Source organism: Syngnathus floridae, chromosome 1 (genome assembly GCF_059516105.1).
Source record: "Syngnathus floridae isolate MCC-2025c chromosome 1, RoL_Sflo_1.0, whole genome shotgun sequence".
Classification (NCBI taxonomy): domain Eukaryota; kingdom Metazoa; phylum Chordata; class Actinopteri; order Syngnathiformes; family Syngnathidae; genus Syngnathus; species Syngnathus floridae.
The window spans coordinates 3,190,809-3,210,023 of record NC_142413.1 but is presented as its reverse complement, the minus strand read 5'-3'; the positions used below and the strand labels follow the sequence as shown (position 1 = coordinate 3,210,023).

Below are 19,215 nucleotides of genomic sequence, written 5' to 3'. Positions count from 1 at the left end.
ATAAACACATTTAAATACAAAAGGCAGTGAATAGCATAAAAATATTGTTGAAACAGTATATAAAAAAAAGGAGAGCACCAACTGTAATAACACTTTCAAAGTAAAGAAATACGATATACCAGGACTGTGAAAAATATTATACATAAAAGAGGCTTTACTGTATTTTTAACCCTTTCAAGCAACCGTGACGCTCATATCAAGTTCAAGACGGCGTTACAAGTCCTGAATAGTGAGTTTTACAATAAGTGTACGTTATATAAATAAAACAAAAGGTCTATTGAAGATCAAATATTTTCTTACACTGAGTGTTTGTATTAGCTGCACTCAAATGACGAATGACATCCCAGAAGATGTGGGTTTGAAAAACTGGTTTCCTATGTTTACAGATGCACAGAGTTGTCCTCAAAAGGAACATAGATCTTATCGTCTGTGTATAATTTGTTCAGTGTTGTCATCTTGAATTGTGTTGAAATGCACTTTTTGGCCTTGGTGTCTTTGATGCGCACTGAACAGAAATGTCAGCCCAAATTGGAATTCTGCATCCGCATGAACATCTGCTGTTAAATGCGGTTGTGCATTTTTAATTGACTTGAACAGTGGCAGTGCGAGTAGAACAGCAATGGCATCCTTATTAGGACTTTGGGAATAAAACATTAAGGAGGAAATTAGCAACGGGAGTGTTGGAAGTTAAGTGAGTCATTTGACCTTTCAACTTTATTTACTACTAGTCATTATTAAAAACAACTCAATCAATATCACAAAATAATCAATATCACCAAAACAATTGTAAATAGTTAAAACAATTGGTTACAATTCACCTTTCCTTATGCGATTATTTGTGTACTGTATCTTTAAAACGGTACGCGTGTAGCAGCCAATCAGCGTGGCCTACCTTTATTACCGGAAGTGAGCACGTGAAATTGAAATCAACGCAGAATGGAGGATTTGTTTCTTCTCAAGTTTTGACAAAAGATTCGGTGAGTTATTATCAAGTTCCTAACTATGAAAATCATCCCGTTAGTTATCTATGTAAAAACCCGCCCAGTAATTTTATGTTGTGTATTTTGGCTGGTGAAACAAGTAAACATTTCTTTTTGGGCAATGACGCAAGACAAATCCAATGCAGAAGGGATGAGGATCATCATCTGGAGAGAAATGACAGATTCTTCACAGTGGTAAGACGTTAATTTTTTTTACATTTTGTTTTCCAAAAAGACTGAATGGGTTGCTTCAAAGCAAATCAAACTGTTGTAACCGGTTTTCTTATTTACAAAACAATGCAATGCAGCTTTCTTATAGAGTGCATTTTACAAACGCTGTAAATAATGGGACAACCACTATAACATTGAAAGCAGTAAATTAAAAAGACAAATTAATAGTTAGTCGAAAGCCAAAGAATAAAAATATTTATGTTACAGATGCCAAGAAGTAGGTGACAATGCCTTATCCATGTAATGATTGTAATTCTATTGATTTGTGGAGATTTGTGTATGCTGTGAAAAATAGACCTTGAGCGTTTCTTATTTCCAATACTTTTCATGTTGATTTTGTCATGATATGCTTATTGCTATCGGTCGTACTCCCATAGACTTTTTATGCTGACGTAATTGTGGACATTATGCATATTTTCCGATTCCGCTTTTGTTGATATATTTAGCCAGGTAAGGTATTCTTGACTGCTTTATCTGTAGCAGCCAGAGGGTCCAGATGGGAGGGGGGGAGTAAAACCGGTTGAGTCAGAGGCTTCCCTGTTCCTTCCGAATGGAAAAACCCAAGATCTGGCTCACAGGGTAAACACATCTGACAATGACCAGGTTATTTTGGGTCGGAGCAGATAAAGAGGCATTTTCGCACTGTACTCGGTGTTGGAAACAAAGCGTGACCTGACGCTGGGCAAACAAGGACGGTTGCACGGCTGTGTCGTGAGGACAGGCAGGCACCTCCAACAGACGTGATCTCACCATCATGCAAACGGGCGTGGCCAAGCCTGTGGACACCATGTTGCCGTGGAGACAGGATCCACACGGATAGATTGGCTTAGAGTGACACCGCAGGGAAATTAAAACAGCAGCTCAAAGCCCCAGGCATTTCATTGGCTAATCATTGTGAATTTGTTGGCGACTCCTGCACAGGTGCAAACTACACACATCGCCTAATTTCAATGACAATCTCAGTTGGCGATGCATTCACCACGCTTGCCCAGCGTCTGTCGTCAAGCGGAGACGAGCAATTACTGGCCTTTCAGATACGTTAGCATCTGTGTAATATGCAGTGAAGAGTGTGTGTGTGCTCGAAGTTACTGACACACGTCAACGGTGTTAATTAAAGATCCAGACCACGTGGAGGCAAAAAAGTGAACCGTTTTTATTTCCGTAAAATGCTCCATACAAACAATGCATACACACTAAGTTTCATATTGCTTCGGACATAAGTTTCTTTTCTGCTCGTGAACAACTCTGTAACAAAGTACAACATTTATGAAAATATAAATCTCTAAATAGGTCATCAATCCTGACGATACAAATAATACCATAGAAACATTCATCACCAGTATGTCAACTATGAGTTGCAAACATAGAACTTATTAAAAGTCATTCAAGTTACTTTAACATACAGTTAAAACCATTTACGGGCTTCCATATGGCCACATTCAAATATACGCTTAAATTGGCATTCCAATATATTCGGGCAGGACTCTTTAAATTATTTTTTTCCTTTTTTTTGTTTTTAAACAGCAACTTTTTTAATTATAAATAAAAATCACAGTCCAACACTGAAAACAATTTGGCAACAATATAATTACATTACAAGCCCCATTAAACAAAATAAATCAAACTACCATTGGGACTTTGGCAATCACATATTAGTTTTTTTTTTTTTTTCTTTCACAAACGCTTGAGGGGAATTATTTTAAAGCTGATCTTGCTACCTTGTTTGAGAGTATCCAAGGGCCATCATCTTAACAGTTGAAAATGAGTAAATGCACTAGAATAGCCCTTAGAGAAGTCTATCATGGTGAGGAGAGTGTGTGGCTTTGCTTCGTACTTGTCACATGTCAACACATCCTCCAACCTGGGCCACAAATTTTGTTGTCACCCAGTGTGCATTTGGTGAGCTCCCAAAAAAACAAAAAACTGCAGTTGTGCATTTTTTTTTTTTTTTTTCCATATCAACATTGGCCTCATTGGAAGTACACGGTGCAATTCGATATCATAATTGTTCTTCTACAACTACTACAAACACTTAGAGCATCTAGCACATGTGAAATAATCGTTTCATCATCCTGTAGGCAAATCCTGTTTACAAATTGTGTCAACACAATGCTAGACCACCTAAAAAAAATAACACACTGGAATAAATCTATGTATTTCTCACAAACCACTGATAAAGTGCTTCCACCTTGTGTCTAAACCGCTACGGTAAATACATATGCACAGACGGGCCAAAATTGTTTCATCGCTGTCCTTTTTCGATTCCCACGCTTGAACTTCACGAGACTCAAAGCAAGTAGACTGATTAAGGCGTGACTTTGTATGGTGCTATGCTACACTGAATGCTCCTTCGTGGCGTTCCTTGTTGATGGAACTCCAAATTCACAGTCAACATCCCGCCAAGTTTCTTTCACTGTTGTTTCAAAGAGTAACGCAACCCACGGCTTCCCGTTGTTGTTTTTTGTGTGTGTGTGTGTGTATATACTGTAGTGTTTACAAATTCCCTGCATTTTTTCGTAAATCTTGTAATCTGCACGTAAAGACATTTAGAAATTCCAGGCACTCACTTTGATTGCATTAAGCACAACGGAACATTTTAAAGAGTTGCACAAATTGCAGCAGCCAAAAAAAGGAGATGTTTGTTTTTCGTACATACCGTCTGATAGAAAGGAAAATCAAAACGGTTTCTTTTTGCGGAACATAATGTACACGATGTAAACGAAGAAATTAGACAATTAAAAGTGGCAAAAATAACTGGAATGACTTTAACGGTGCTCTGTCACGAAAAACATCGAAATCATTTGTTCTTCAAATGCTAAAAGGACACATCATGGCAAACCCGCATCTCATCCAATTTGTTTCCCTCTCATTTTATTCCCAGCGTCTGAATGTAAAATAAATTAAAACGGTACTAGATGGGGTAAGATAGTCAGACGCCTGACATTTGCAGCGGAATCACGTGGCTGTAAACAAGAGTCATCGACAACCCTCCAGAGATTGTAAACCCCCGTCACACGTCTCCTCTTCTTTTTCACTGCAGCAGCTCCGTCTTTTTTGTAGGCGTAGTCGACTCACCTTCACCGGAGTCAGACACGTTGATGGGGCTGTCCCTGGAGAAAACCTCCGTCGACTCCCTCCAAATGCAATCGGCGACGGTCTTAAAGGAATGATTGCCACATTTCGGACGGACCTTCTGCGAAGCGTTGTTGACGATCTGCCGGCTGTTAGATGTGGCTATCTTGATCTTGAGGGCGGCGTCTACGCGGTCCACCACGGTATATGTGCCGATGCTGCCGTCCTCAAAGCCAATGATGATGTTCAGGGCTCTCTGAGAGAGTGAAAGGAACGTGGGGGTCTTGTATAAGGAGCACGTGCCGATACTCTTTCCGTCGGCAAGTCGCATGACAATCAGGTTGGACACCACGCCGGCGTCGTCGTCCTCGTCGCAGTTACGGAAGCAGACGTAGACGAGGTAACGGCCGTCTCGTGATAACTTCTGACGCCAGATGATACCGGCGGCGTGGACGAGCCTCAGCTTCCCACTGTGTAGGTCCAGCACGTTAATATTCTCATCACCTTTGGACACGATTCCTTGTTTGCCGTTGGGCGAGATCTGGAAGTCCTCTAGATTTTTTAGAAAGTTGGCGGGTAACTGGACACGCCTGCAAACGGCCTCGTCCGCCACGCTCCAGATGAAGACCGTCTCCGTGGAGGTGATGAACACGACGCAGTCGGGGCAGTCGGGAATGAGTTTGAAGTTGACGATGGTGATGCCGTCGTCGCACACGAACTTCTTGGATACGCTGCCCGACCACAAGCTAACGGCTAGCAGCTTGTTTTTGGAGGTGCCCACCAAGAACGTGTTGGCTGTGGTGATCAGAGCATTCTGGAGGGTGACCAAGATGTTGCACACTTTGTGACCTGTAGCTAGTCTCCAAACTCTTGAAGCGTTTTGTTCACAGAGTGACACAACAAACTGGTCGTTGTGGGTGATTAGCAGCTGGGATATTCTCTGCCCATTGATACGAAAAATGTTCTCCCCCGTGTTGGTTTGCCAGATGTACTGACTGCACTTGTCATCCGAAGTCACCATGAGATCCCCTGAGGAGGTGAGCACGCAGTTCTCAACGATGCCCTCGTGCTTGAAGACCGTTTCTATGAATCCAGTGCTGAAGTTCCACTTGTGGACCGCTTCCGAGCCATCCATGGTGAACACGTAATCCTCTCTGCCGGACAACTGCAGTGTCTGGATCTTCTTGCCTGTTTTGTCGATATTGGACATTGCGGTGATGATGTCAATGTCCCAGACTGACAACACTCCACTGCTGGCAACAGAAAGCAGCAAGTTATGGTGGAGTGATTTGATGAGTTTAACGATGGCCCCCGATATCTCGATCAGGCTCGCCATGCATTGCCCGCTGTCCCTCCTCCACACAAAAATGGAAGAGGTGTTCTCCATTGAAGCCACGATACTTTGTCCGTTCTTGGAAAGAACTGCAGCGACGAAGCGCTCGCTCCGTTTCGCTTTGAACTTCTCCACCATTTTCCATACCTTGGTATCGAGCACCTCAATACTTGTGGCCTTGCAAAGCAGAATTGAGCGCTGGTCTTCCGAAAGCTCAATGCTCACCACTTCGCTGTCATCTCCCCTGCAGTCGTAATCCTCCATCAGACGCGGGTTGGTGATTTCTTTGGTGTTCCATACCGACAGACTCCCCTCATTGTCAATCATCACCATTTGGTTGATTGTGTCGAGGACGAGAATGGACTTAACGAAGCCGCCGGAGAACTCCGAGGTAACGGTGGCTAACTTGTCCCCGTTCCCCAGATGGAAGATGGATGCGGTGTTGAGGTATTGTCCGCAGAAGGCATACATTCCATCCGGTGAGCACTGGACACAAGTCACCTCGTACCAGCAATGGAACTGATAAAGAGGCCAGCCGTAAAGTAAGTCAATGACGTTGACGTCTTTACTAGCCTCGAGCCAAGCTAAAGCATGGTGAGTTGACAAAGTAAAGCCGTTGATGAAGGCCACCCCGCCGGCGATGCCGCCGTGTTTCGACCCCTTGATTTCAACTTCTGATAAAAGGCAGGATTTGTGATTATCGTAGATAAGGAGTGTGTTTTTAGTCGTGGCCACGACTAAATACTTCTCGTCGGTGGTTAACCTGATTCCGAGCACCACAGATCTGGCTGTGTCGATCTGCCGGAGAAGTTGCCTGCTCTCAACGTCCCATGTGCTTACAGACCCATCTTCAAGGGCCACAAGGACTATGTTGGGTGCTAGAGTGGGCAAGATCTCGACAATATGCATGTAACTTGAGCTCAAAGGTAGCCTCTCTGGACTGTAAGTGACGTCCATTGAGGAGTGAAGAGGCACAATCGAGCAGTACTTGGGACCGTCCTTGTCGCACTCCAGAAGGAGATGCCTGAGTTTGGGCAGGGAGGTGACGACTGGCAAAAGCCTCTGCTGCAGTTCTGCAGAAAGCGACGCTGGGTTTTTCAATACCTTCACCTTGATGCTACGGAGAGTCGTGGATAGAAATTTCAACTCTTTTTCTTGGGTGTAGCTGTAGGCCAAGTCGATATCGTTTAAAGCCTTCTCAAACTGTCCGATCTTGATCATCGTGTACAGCCAGCTAAAGTTCATGATGACACCAAACATGAGGTCATCCGTACGGCCGCTCCGGGTGAGGTGGAACACCAGCTCTGTCATCTTCCTGTGATTGACAAAGAAAATGTCCGGCTCCAGAAGGTTGCACTGGAAGACCCAAGGCTGCTCAGGAGTTTGTCTGTCGTATGAGTACTTGTCAGATGATGTCTTCTCATGGGATTGTTGGTGGTGGGGATTTTTGTGGTGCGATATATTTTGGGAGGTAAAATGATTGTTGTCGTAAGTGAAGATCTTCTTCCTGCCCCCTGACCACGCCCCCAGGAAGTACTCGGCCAGGAGGCTGTGCATTTGATGGACGTCTTCCTCGTTGCTCAGGTACAACTTCTGGGCAATGAGATGCAGATGGCGGTTGGCCCAGACCATCAGGGTGACGTTACGCACCTGACGCTCCACGAGATAACCTTCCAGTTCTTCTTTGAGCCGTGCCACCAAGTCGCAAGAAATCCTCAAGGGGTTTTTGAGGTACGATACCACAATGACATCTCCGAGGACTATGTTGTCCAGGGAAAGAATGTCCTCCAGCTCAATCTCAGTTAACCCTGCTTTGGCCATGGTGATGTACCCCAACGCTCGGAAGACAAATCGTTGGCCCAACTTGTTCTCTACGGAATAGAATAACTGTTCTATGCTTTCGTGTACCGTGGAGCACAGGGATTTCTCATCCACGTCTTTGTGGGACCTCCAGTGCACCACCTCTCTGTAGATTAAGTTAACAAACATCGGCAACGTACACTTTGCTAGAGCCTCGTTGACGTAGATTTGTTGGCCCGAGGTGACCTTTCTTTTTACCCCGAGTAATTGTTGCTTTAACGTCTGGCTGCAGACCTTGCGGTCCCTCTGTATCAACTCCACATAATTGTCCTCGTCGTGGATGACATGTCGGAGCTTCTGCAGGATTCCGTGTTTATTGGGCAACGTTGAGACGACAATGCGGACTGTCCGAGGGAGTTGTATAGGGAGCCACCACAGCTTGCGAGCTTCGTCGGCGTCGGACAGCTGCTCCAGGGCATCCAGGATGATGACCAAGGGCCTGTGAAAGGACGATTCTCCGAGCAGGTTGACGAGGAGCTCCCTCATTTCCTGGATTTTGGTAGGCATAAAGTGAATCAAGCAGCGGTAGTTTATTGCAATCTGTTCACAGATGCTCTGGAGAAGGGTGCGCAAATCTGTGGAGGGTTGACTCGAGCCAATGAAACGGACAATAACCACGGGGTCCGTTTCCGGGCCCGTCTCTTTCTGCAGCCACGTGTAGGCCTGAAAGACAGCGTTGAAAGATATTTGAACATTCCCTAGCACCAAATGACACTGAAAATGTCTCACCTGTTTGGCAACTTCAGCAAGTAGCAGTGTCTTTCCTGTGCAGGGTCCCCCGTGCACAACTAGTGGGGTCATCCTACTCCCCTTGGATGGCAAAAGGTACTCCTGGACGTAATCCAAGGACTCGGTCTCGTACTCGTGCAGCGTTGCGTAGGCTTTACACAGGGACAGGTGCTGGAGAATCTCATCATACAGCGGGTCGGTCTCTGTGTCGAAGTTCTGCTGGACCGTGGCCTGAATTATATCCACCATGTCCTCGTAGAACTGTTTACATAGTCCCTCCACATAGTGACTCTCCACTTCCTGGGAGTAGCCTAGCTTCATGTCGCAGTGCGTGACCGAGGAGTAAACGCGGAGGTTGGACGCGGCCACCACGGTTGGGATGAACTCGTCGCGGACCTTCAGCAAACGCTCGTACGCTTCCTGGTTACGCATGATGCGGTCGCCGCTCATCACGATGTCCATGTAGCGGGTCATCTCCGGGAGTTTTGCGAAGCGGTCAAAGTTTGAAATCTTGCGAATGTAGCAAACGCATTTCCTGAGAAAGGCGGGAGTTTGTTTTCCGAGGGCAAAGTCTAATTCGTCTTCCAAGGCTGAAATGAGAAAAAAGAAAACCTTATTCCACGAAGACGTACCGCGTGCGAATAACCTAAATCAAAACGAGTATTTCCTAAAACCGCCAGTTACGAACCGCTTAAGACGCAGCTTAAGTATACCGCCCGAGATCGTCAGACGTGTCTAACAGAGTTCTTTCAGGAGATAATCTGCAAAGCTTTAGTAACCATTTTTGCCAGCGATTACATTGATCCCTTGAGCCTCATTTAAGAAGAGCCAAAGATGATATCAGTGAATGAAGTGCAAAAGAGCCCGCTGACTGAAATGCTGCCAGTGTCTCCTGTGTAGTTTTCTTCCCACAGTTCCTAATTAGATAAAAATAAATCATCTTTGGAAGGAAAAGTTCCAGGAGATGGCACATGAGCCTCCACGGAGAACAATGATTCATAATTAGGATTAAGCTACGTTTTGAAACAAAATTGGAAAGAATCAAACCTGAAACTAACCAGAGCAAAGGAATTTTTTGGCCTGAGTGCTCGGCATTGTCCCCTTTTCTTGAAGCTGCAGAACCGCAGTCCGGAAGATACGCTTGATCTCCTCCGACACTTTCCTCCAGGCCTTGTCATTCTTGGTTTTGGCTGCACTGCTGGACTCCATCTAAGTTGGATGGCAGGCAAAGGAGAAAGGACAGATTGATTTCATCCTTCAGCCTTGCATCACATGCTGAATTCTGAATCTGAAGATTGATACTAAATGAAGTGCACGTTTGTCTTCTGCGGTCAGCGAGCGAGAAGCATTTCTTTCATGAACTTCGTCCATAGATGCAACTCACCGAGTTCTGGTACTTCTTAAGCATTTGGGCTTTGGGTTTGAGGTAGTATGCGGGTGGCACAGAGTTTTCATCCCTGCAGTACCACTCGTCCAAGATGTGTGTGTCCAGCCCGGCCTCCACCGCGGCATCCAAGATCATCTCAAACTCTGCCGATTCCACCTCCCCTGGGACTCGGATGCTGCCGTACTTCTCTCCGACCAAACCCTGAAGGGCGACAAAAGGACAGCAAGAAGGGTCAGCAAGACAAACAGTCTGGTTCCGAGCATGACAGATGTAGGTCATGTGTAGAAAAGATAGCTCTTGGTCTCCTTTGTGAGGAACATTTGTGTGGGCCCATTAGTTATTCTAATCAGAATCACCACCTCCGTCTTTATCATCATTACACAACATCTCCTCACAATCTCTTTGTGTCATGGAATATTTTTGAGTGGCAGCTTAGTGGGGGATCGGTTTAAATGATTCCCCTCCATGCTTCATCCGACACCTTCAAGGACAACCTGAAACGAAGCATTCCACGACACGACCGGTTGATCTTTACATCCCCGCGTAGCGCCACATTTCTAGCCTCGACACTCCGAGTCAAGGAACTGGAAAACTATGCTGGTCGGCGATGGTGTCTCGGACTGGTTGCCTTGGCGATAGCAGCGGCAAAAGTTCGATTTTTTTTCCGCAGCCCTCCTCTGTGATATTGACATGCGTCCGTGTCGTTTCAAAGGAATTAATCCAGAGTCGAAAAAGGCTAAAGATGAGACAAACAGGCAGGATTTTTTTTAATTGTCCACTTACAGTCTTCTTTATGAGCCTTCAGGTGAAAGCAGTTTAAAAAAAAACAATGGCTTGTCCCATCAATCAGCAAAATAGTCTTTATTGATCTGGTACACGGTCTTGAGTTTCGACTGATGCGCAATAACGACAGCCCACTCAAGCTTCCAGGACAAGGCGATCATATTAGCCTTACATCATGCTAACATAATAGGAGGGGGAGGGGGGGAGCAGAAAGCTAAAAAAAAAATCGTTACTTTATCCCTGACGATCTTCTTTCACTGGTAGGTGGGAGAAAGAGCAGAAAGTGGAAGCGGTGAAGCTGAGACGCGTCCTTGAGGCGTTTATCGAGCATTTTATTTTTACACGGGGGAATTTGAGACCTTTGGAGGGCTGAAGAAGCGAGAAGAAGAAGAAAAGACAGTTGTGCCTCATTGTCATGCTTCCCATCACCATGCCAACCCTTGCAATCACCATGGAAACCTTCTTTATTGACAGATTAGACAAAAAAAAAAAAACCTCGTCCAGGTGTGTCACGTGCCTGAGAGGGGAGCCTTGATGTCCAGCTCATGGAGCACTTTGTAATTTCAATTGAGGAACCTTCTCAGGATTTCGTATCATTCATTTATCAAACAGAAAATCAAGACATGATTTACATATTCACGGATTTTCTACTATATATTAAAAAAAACAAGCTCAAGATAACTATACCACAAAAGCTGGTATTTGAGCAGGGGTGTGTAGACTTTTTATATCCTCTATTTTGCTTGCGGTCATCTCGACTGCGGTTTGACGATGCTCAGGGTCAATCACGGTGAAGGTGTCGAACTTGCGGGCTACCGACGTGAACGTAATCGGCGAGGCTTGAGCGCGAAAGTCGAGACGGCGGCGCTTCTTTTCAAATCGACATTTAGCCTGACGGCGCTCGGCTCGTATTACCTGCTGTGTCGTGGCCATTCGGCGCGGCTTTGAAGCGCGCAAGGACAAAGGTGTCTTTATCACGGAGACCTTTTTGAGAATTATGAGGCTATTAATTTGTCCGATACCACCGAGGTTAGCTGGGAAATCCGTGATTGTTTACCGTACGGCAACTGTTAGCGCAACGGTTATGCAGCTTTTGAATAAATTTGTGCGCGTGAGTGTGTGTGTGTGTGTGTGTGTGTGTGTATGTGTACGTATGTACGTGTATATATATATGTATATATATGTGTATATATATACATATATATGTATGTGTGTATGTATATATGTATGTGTGTGTGTGTGTGTGTATATATATATATATATATATATACACACACACACTATATATATATACACACACACACACTATATACACACATACACACACATACTATATACACACATGTACACACACATACTATATACACACACGTACACACACATACTATATACACACACATACTATATACACACACACACGAAAACCGATTTGAATTAAGTCACCATGTTGGGAGCATCTCATGACATTGTGCAATTGAATGTCATGACGCAATTAAAGTCTCCAAATAGAAACAAAACTCACTTAGAGGAGGGAGATTATGTTCTCAAGAGTGCTAGGATACTGTCCTACCCATAATGCATCACCTCTCCATCTCACCTCCAGAAAAAGATCTGTTCTATTTGAATAATTCAGCATCCATTACTCTACCTGTCATCTCTGCTCTTCTTCCCCCCCCCGCCCTCGCCCCCCTTTGGCCCTTTCCCAGACCCTAAAATTGCACGACTCGTTTGTCTTAGGAAAAGTGTCATTTTTTTTTCGCTCGCGCTACTCACAACGAAGCACGGTCCCGCTGACGTCTTCAGACATTCCTCCAGGAGCTTCATCCTGAGTCGCTGCAGCTCCGGACTGTCCCATTCCTCCGGATCCACGCCCCAGTAGAGGTCCACCACCTGAGCCACCCCCCCAAATAAATAAATAAATAAATAAATCAGTCGATGATTGATAGATTGCCAAGCGGGCTCGTCTCCGACGCCGCGGCAGCCCCGAGCAGATTACAGATCGATCTGGAGGAAGCTCACAGCTTGCCACATCAGTCACGGCGTATCAGTGTCACTTATCTAGTTCCCGCGATGGGCCGCGTGCCGACGAGCCGCGGCCGGGGGAAGGAAATGGAACGAGTTTATGACGGGTGTCCGCCGGGTTCTAGCAGGTGACTGCGAGGCCGCGTTGTAATCAGGAGCTAAATTAATAGTCGTATCTATTCGGCGAGCGAGGGAGGGCGAGAGAATCGGCTGATTAAATTTGCGCCGTGATCGTTGCTCTTCATTGCGGGATGGATGGATGGATGGATGGATGGATGGATGGATGGATGGATGGATGGATGGAAAAATGGGCAGTTCAGAAGCCAGGCAGCAATCCACGTTAAGCAAGGGAGCATAAACGAGGCTAAGAGGAAATTTATCTGAAGTGTTTTTTTTAAAATGGAGAGGTTGAGACAGGATTTGGCACCCCCCCATCTCTTTTTTTTTTTTCCCTTCATGCCAATTTGCCAATCCTCTCCGATTGATAGCACTCTCCCACTCCTGCCCTCAACTGCAGTTTGCTTTGCGTAAGAGCTGAAGCAGCTTCTGCTAAGCGGCTTTTTAACGCCCTTGAAGGAGTTTGCCTCCGGCAGGTCAAATGTAGAAAAAGTTTTCTTTTTTTTCCCACCCCCCCCAGTGTATTGATTGTTAGACTGTTAAACATCGGGATAATGCCCGTGAAGCCCCGAGAAGAAAGGTCACGAAATCGGCCGTGAGGCAGAAATCCCCGTCTGCGAGTATAAAAAAATTCCAGGCAAAAAAAAAAAAAATGTTGCTAACTTTGAGATCTCATAAGCTCCTTTTCGAGACTATCACTATTTTTTACAAATTGCAGAGAGGCCTCCATTTGCCAATAAATCAAGTAGAAGAAGGCAAAATGCATTTCCGCGACTTCTTAGTGGCTTAGTTTGGGAGTTATAAATGGGTCCAGTGCCCCGTGGCCCCCCCCACCTTTGCACGCTACTGCCGCCTCTGCATGGCAATCGGGACGCAGCCTTTTGCCCCTAAGGCGGATCGCCGTGCCCACCTTTTGGCCTCGCCATCCTCCGTCTTCCTCATCCCGCCCCGTCCACACAAAGCAATGAATTTCCGGGAGTAAAAGTGAGTCAAGTGGCGAGGGAGCGACGAGACTGGGATTTCATCAGCCCCGGCATATGTGTGTCAGTGTGTGCCGCCGGGAGGAGACTGAATTGCGGATTGTGCGCGTGCACATGTTGTCGCCGTGGCACGTGAATATGAAATCAAAGCGAAAAAAGATGACCGGCAATTTGACTCCCGCCGCGACAATGATTCATAATCCAGCTCTAGTAAACCGGTCCCCACCGAGGCGCCAACGTGACACGGGTGAGGAAGGGGGGGGGAGGGGTTGTGAGTACTCGCGGCTTTTCTGCATAAATCATTTCACGCTCATGCGTCATGACAGCAAGCTGAATCACCAGACGTGCACATAGCCGCACATTGTCGAGCCAAAAAGTGTCTTTGCACATTTCGCTCCCCCAGTCGTCACGGCGCGCCTCCACGTCACGCACGCTCGCGACTCTGACCATCTCGCGATGTCATGCCGAGTGACACGTGTGACTTTTCCGTGCTGTTTCCTGCTAAACATGCGTCCTTGGGCGAGAGTGTTAAATCCCGTCCACGCATCCCCGCGGAAAAACAGACTGTTGAATTGTGTTATTGTGAACAAATTGCAGCCAAACTGATTTCCTGCTTCTAAAAAAAAAAAAATAATAAGACAATTCTTTGAATGCAGGCGAATTGCAATCCTGCATAAAATCGAGATGAACGAATCGCTCCTCGCTTTTCCAAGAATTATCTGAAGGCCAAATCTCCCGCTGGCTCGAGGGCTCTCCCGGATTTGTCCGACAAATTCCGATAGCAATCTCGCCGTGCACGTCGATGCGGATTTGCAATGCAGATGTACCGCGGAGGGAGGCCGACGACAACACGGAAAAGCCCTCACGTCACCGCGCCAGACGCCTTATCTCTTCCGGCCTTCTGTCCTCCGACGTCGGGGGTCCTTTAAGGTCCCGAGTGCTTCACGTGCAATCTGACAAATCCCCGGTAAATGCGACTAACCTGGAATTCAATGCCGTAATTCTCCCTGCAGAAGTCGCGTAGTTTGGGGTAGACGTGCTCTTTCAGCGCGTTCCTTTCTGCTTCTGTGTCTGAAAGCAAAGGGGAGATAGAGGGTTCTATTTTTGTGACCGCCGCAAATCCACTGCAGTGTAAATTTGCTGTCAAAATGGGTGTTGATAATTCGGTGACAAACCAGTGCATTCAGTGTTTCATACCGACGACGACAATCGTGACGATGATCGATTGCCGCCATTGACCGAGATGCTTTAAATTTAAAGTAAAAGCGATGACATAATATACTGTATACTCTTCATAGACACACACACGGCCATTACTAAATACTACGACTATTAAATCGTGTGCACTGCAAATAGTTTGTGAATTTTGTAGAATTGTTACTCTGATGATCTTTGTAAATACGATTTTGCTGTCAAAAGCACATTTTGAAAAAAAGCACTGTTCAGGCATCACTAAGACAAGACACTGTTGTGCCTAAAATGTATCATTTCACAAAAAAACTTATTTTTCGGTCCTAAATATTGAATTAGGGTGAAACTAACCCATTTATGATCTTCTTTATGGCTGATTACTAAAATACTGATCAAGGTAGAATCAATCTTTTTTTGTAACGAAAGAATAAAGGCTAATCTTTCATTTGACAGTTTTTGTATTTATGTCGGCATTGAATAAGGGGCTGTCTGCGCCGTTGTGGGTGTGAAAACAGCCGAGATCATTCGCTGCAGAAATGTCTCTAGCTTTCAGACAACATTAAATACAGCGTGACCTGATTGTAACCGCTGGTGACTTAAATATGTCCTCAGACAATGTTTGACATTGTGTCCCACTTTTTTTTTCTTGCTCTCTGTGTGCAAAATGTGGGCTAATGTGCCAAAATGCTAAGCTAGGCTAGCTGCCACCAGGCTCCGATCACGTCGGAACGGTTGAATTGAAAAGTCCCACAGTGAGAGCGCACGCCTTGTTGTTGTGTCCCACTTTTCTCCCCTCTCTGTTTTTCCGCCTCTCCAAACGCTCTACCGTAATCGATTTAGACAAGCCCCGGTCTCTTTCCCTGGAGGGCGCAGATGGACAGTTCAAACAAAACATGGCCGACAGGGAGACCTGCACGGAACGCCCCTCGTAGAACGAGCGGGGCCAAGCCGGCAAATTTAGTCTGACGTATTTTTCCACTCGTCTATCTTTAGCGAAGCTCGGGGCTCGGTCCGGACATGCGTCTGCCCACAGCCGGCCGGCGAAATGTCACATTGAAGCTCGCCGATAATGTGCAGTAAGTGGCGGCATCGGCGCATCTCGTTCCATCGCGGCAACACTGCGAGGAATCATAAACATCTTCATCATTGGGTGTTTGAAAGCTTTCAGATTAAACTGTCTGAGGGTGAGTTATGGTCACCTGATGTACGGCGCGCTTGAAATTCAAAGCACGGCGATGATGCGAGACAAAAACGAGCTTTGGGAAGTGACAGGTTAGTCAGCTTGACGAGTCAGCTTGCAGCATCAAGTGACAAAAAATGGACAACTTGAGAAACGATTAATTCGACGGGGGACTCGTAAATCAAAGTAACACCAGCTCCAGTTCATTAAACCGGTCTTAGAGCCAAGTCAAGTTTTCGATATATTTTTTTTTTGCGCTTGGAAATTCAAATTCAGAAATAATCGCATTCAAATCTGGTGTGCCTCAAGGGTCCGTGCTTGGCCCCATACTTTTATTAATTGAAATGCCTTTTTGTTGAGCTCTTTTACGATCAACATTTTTCGGAAATGTCAAAATACCAATAAATTGTAATTTAGTAAAATCATATTGCGCAATCTTTTCAAATCCAAGTGTCCAGACCGTCACTATCCTCCAGTGTGGAGGTTCTGCAGTGATGCAAACACAAAGCCAGTGAGCAAATCAATAGAAGATGACCCGGAGAGGATGCCGAAGGCGGAGCGAGGAGGCGCCGACCGGCCATCCGTGAAGGCCAGACAGATGTTTGCTGCGTCTCCAGAGTCCCTGCAGGTTATCTGACGGCCGTATAGCGACTCTGGAGCCGATCTGCTGCGCTCGCCTGTTGAGTTGAGGCGATCCGAACACCGCTTGCTGTATGTGTAGTAAAGCGGACGGGGGAACTTCCCCCCTTTGCTCCGACGACCGCATTTGTAAGTGAGCGCTGGAGCCAATGTCAGTCTGGCTAACATCTGTGCTAGCAGCTGTTGAGTGCTAAAAACGTTATGTGGAAATTGAATGCCCTGTTCTTGATATTAACAAGAGGCTCGTTTGAAATCTTTCGGCGTTTGATGACCTCTGTGTCGCATGTTGCAAATGGTGAGCTGTCAATTGGATTTCATCTCTTGGGTGTGCTACCTTCCAGTTTGTGGTGTTGCTTGTTTTGGGCCAATCGGATTTCAGGAGAGGATTTCAGGTCTGGTTTGGTAACATTGCGTTTTCATTTCAGAAGAAAATTTCTAGATTTTACACAGATGTGATCGGCTGGATTGGATCGATAGATATTTTGCATTTGATGCAAAAGTGGTGATTGGATGTAATCTTATAATTTGTCGATCGATCAATGACATCATTGATGGCAGCCGCAAAAAAGACGTTATAGCAAATACTATCTTGTTCACCCCAGGGTTGTTCTGAGATGGCTTTGGAAACAATTCAAGCATTTACGGTCGAATATTTTTCTCCAATATTTTTAAATCACTTTTTTTTGGAGGGGGGGGGCAGAATGCCACACCCCTGACATTTTCCACATATTGACTAATTATCAGCGGTTTTTTGTGACTTTCAGTTTTTTGATCCCACTCCATTTTAAGTGGGCATATTTTGCATATTCACGGGCCGGGCTGATCCCAGTCCGCAGTGAATACTGTACTGTACAAATGGACATTATAAATCGGTGATCATCTATCATTTTGTTTTTAACTCACTGATTGGTGATCGGCTTCAAAGTCCTGATTGTGTAAAGCCAAAGATGAGTAGTCTTTGTAACCACAGCGATACTGATAACTTGGTAACCCATTTCTTGGTTGCTTCAATTCATCAGTGTGTGTAGTTTAATTATTGGATTAATTTTTTCACCCAACGTGCTGGGCGAGGTCAAAACCCACTGTGCTGGATATAAATAAATAACCCAGCACTGAGCCCATTTTGGATCCAGTGCTGGGTTAGATATTTCACCCAATCTAGGTTACTTTCGATTTTCAGAATCTAATATTGATATTGCTGCTTAAGATGTTAAGAAGGTCTAGATATGAATTTGTAGCCACTGCGTTGAGGTGCTTAGAGTGTTCCAAGCTGAGGTCACCAGTTTCAAAAGGGTTGATAGCTACCGTCAGGGTTGGCGCAGATGAAGACACGCACGCTGCGGCCGCTGGGAACGTGGTGCGGCGGCAGGGCCAGGACGTTGCCGCTGATGGCCGCCCTGCGCAGCGCCGACTCCCGCGGGCAAGGCTGCCGGCTGCCCACTCCCGACGGCCACATGGGGGGCGACTTCCAGCGTGGCTGCGCACAAACACACACATGCGCGCGTTTTAGTGCGCAACATGCCTGGCTAATCCGATGAACTAAGTTTAAGAAAAAAAAAAAAATCAAATTGACGTGGAGATGGCAGTGGGAGAATTACATGCAAACGAGACGTTTTAATGAGGCATGGGTGGGATAATGAGAAATTAAGATACGGCCACGGTGCATGCGTAACGCGTGTGCACATCCATGGACGCATGCATGGACCACAAAAAAAAAAAAAAACGCTGCGAAACGACACACAACTGAAAGGGACGAACAAAGCAAGCATCGGCCGTTTTCGCACACCCTAGAGAGGATGCTTGCAAAGCCGAATAACCACCGTGGGTGCTTATTCCGCCGGGAACAGGTGCAGACAAGTCGCCGGTTGTCCAAGAGTTGCTCAATCCGGCAATGTTTGTGTAGGAAAAAAAAAAAGAGAGGGAACAAAAGGAGGAAAAGTTGTCGGTTCAACTCAACATGAAATCCCCCGAAAAGGGACAACTAAAAGCAGCGAGGCGTCGCATCCAGGGACGACAAGTGATGCTGGAGACAGGCTCAATAACGGTCTTGGTGCTCACATTCATCCGCTTCATTTCGCCGCTTCCGGTTAGATCCGAGCGTCGAGGGCGACAAGAGCACGACAAAAACGCCCATCAGGGTGGTCGTGGGACGGCAAGACGGTCGGCGCTCGCTGGGCTGCACCCCGCCGCATCCTGCTGCCTCTGCGAGCCGACGGAGCTCTGGCAGCCGCTGAGAGAAACGTCAGCTCGTACAAAATAAAAGCGGAAGTGCGGTGGCTTTTCAAAATAAAGTTCGTTTCGTTTTGCGGGGAGCGCTCCTCGAGGGCTGCGCCGACAGATCAGGCAACAAGCAGTGTGCTTTTGTATTTCAACTTAATGTACACGAAAAGCATCCATTTACTTGCTAAGGAAATCTTAATGATCGTGATTGTAAGTATAGTGTTGCTATCTTACTTTGAAAACTAAAGATAGGTTGTGATCAAACTTTGATTTGGTTGTCAAACTTGATATAGGAACACTCAATTTGATAACCCAACTATTTAAAATCAGTGGCGGGCAGAGCCTTTGGTACTTGGTACCACCTGTATTATGTTGCAACTCTAGAAGCTGTCAATGCTGAACAAAAAAATAAATAAATGCTGTATAACAGAATAAAACATCATTTGGAACCGTTCACAATATTATTTATTTCATAATATGACAAAAGCAAA

General features: G+C 45.7%; 1 protein-coding gene and 1 long non-coding RNA gene across 10 annotated transcripts in view; one reads left to right on the top strand and one right to left on the bottom strand.

The window, feature by feature from the left end:
• The first annotated feature begins 848 nt into the window (after positions 1–848).
• Positions 849–19,215, top strand: part of LOC148403370 (uncharacterized) — a 47,998-nt gene continuing 29,631 nt past the window's right edge. For 3 of the 8 annotated variants that reach the window (XR_015862218.1, XR_015862219.1, XR_015862217.1), the window contains exons 1-2: positions 849–977; positions 1,082–1,175. This is a non-coding gene — a long non-coding RNA (uncharacterized LOC148403370). The remainder of the gene's footprint in view (positions 978–1,081; positions 1,176–19,215) is intronic. The other 5 variants (XR_015862223.1, XR_015862216.1, XR_015862227.1 and 2 more) reach the window with 3 other exon arrangements.
• On the bottom strand, positions 2,341–18,717 carry nwd2 (NACHT and WD repeat domain containing 2). Of its 2 annotated transcripts, none has more exons than XM_088394667.1 (8): positions 18,563–18,717; positions 17,810–17,981; positions 14,477–14,565; positions 12,149–12,265; positions 9,590–9,793; positions 9,264–9,414; positions 8,206–8,795; positions 2,341–8,139 (listed from the first exon to the last, which is right to left on the bottom strand). In XM_088394667.1, the coding sequence occupies exons 1-8, from the start codon at positions 18,575–18,577 to the stop codon at positions 4,243–4,245; spliced, it is 5,235 nt and encodes a 1,744-aa protein (XP_088250793.1). In that variant the 5' UTR covers positions 18,578–18,717; the 3' UTR covers positions 2,341–4,242. The 2 variants fall into 2 exon arrangements, with proteins under 2 accessions (XP_088250793.1, XP_088250802.1); XM_088394676.1 differs by having other exon boundaries at positions 18,291–18,709.

Coding starts and splice junctions, on each gene's coding strand:
- nwd2 (XM_088394667.1), bottom strand. Junction 9,794..12,148: donor CAGCGGGACCGTGCTTCGTT/GTGAGTAGCGCG, acceptor GTCGCCCTTCAG/GGTTTGGTCGGAGAGAAGTA. Junction 9,415..9,589: donor TTAAGAAGTACCAGAACTCG/GTGAGTTGCATC, acceptor CATCCAACTTAG/ATGGAGTCCAGCAGTGCAGC.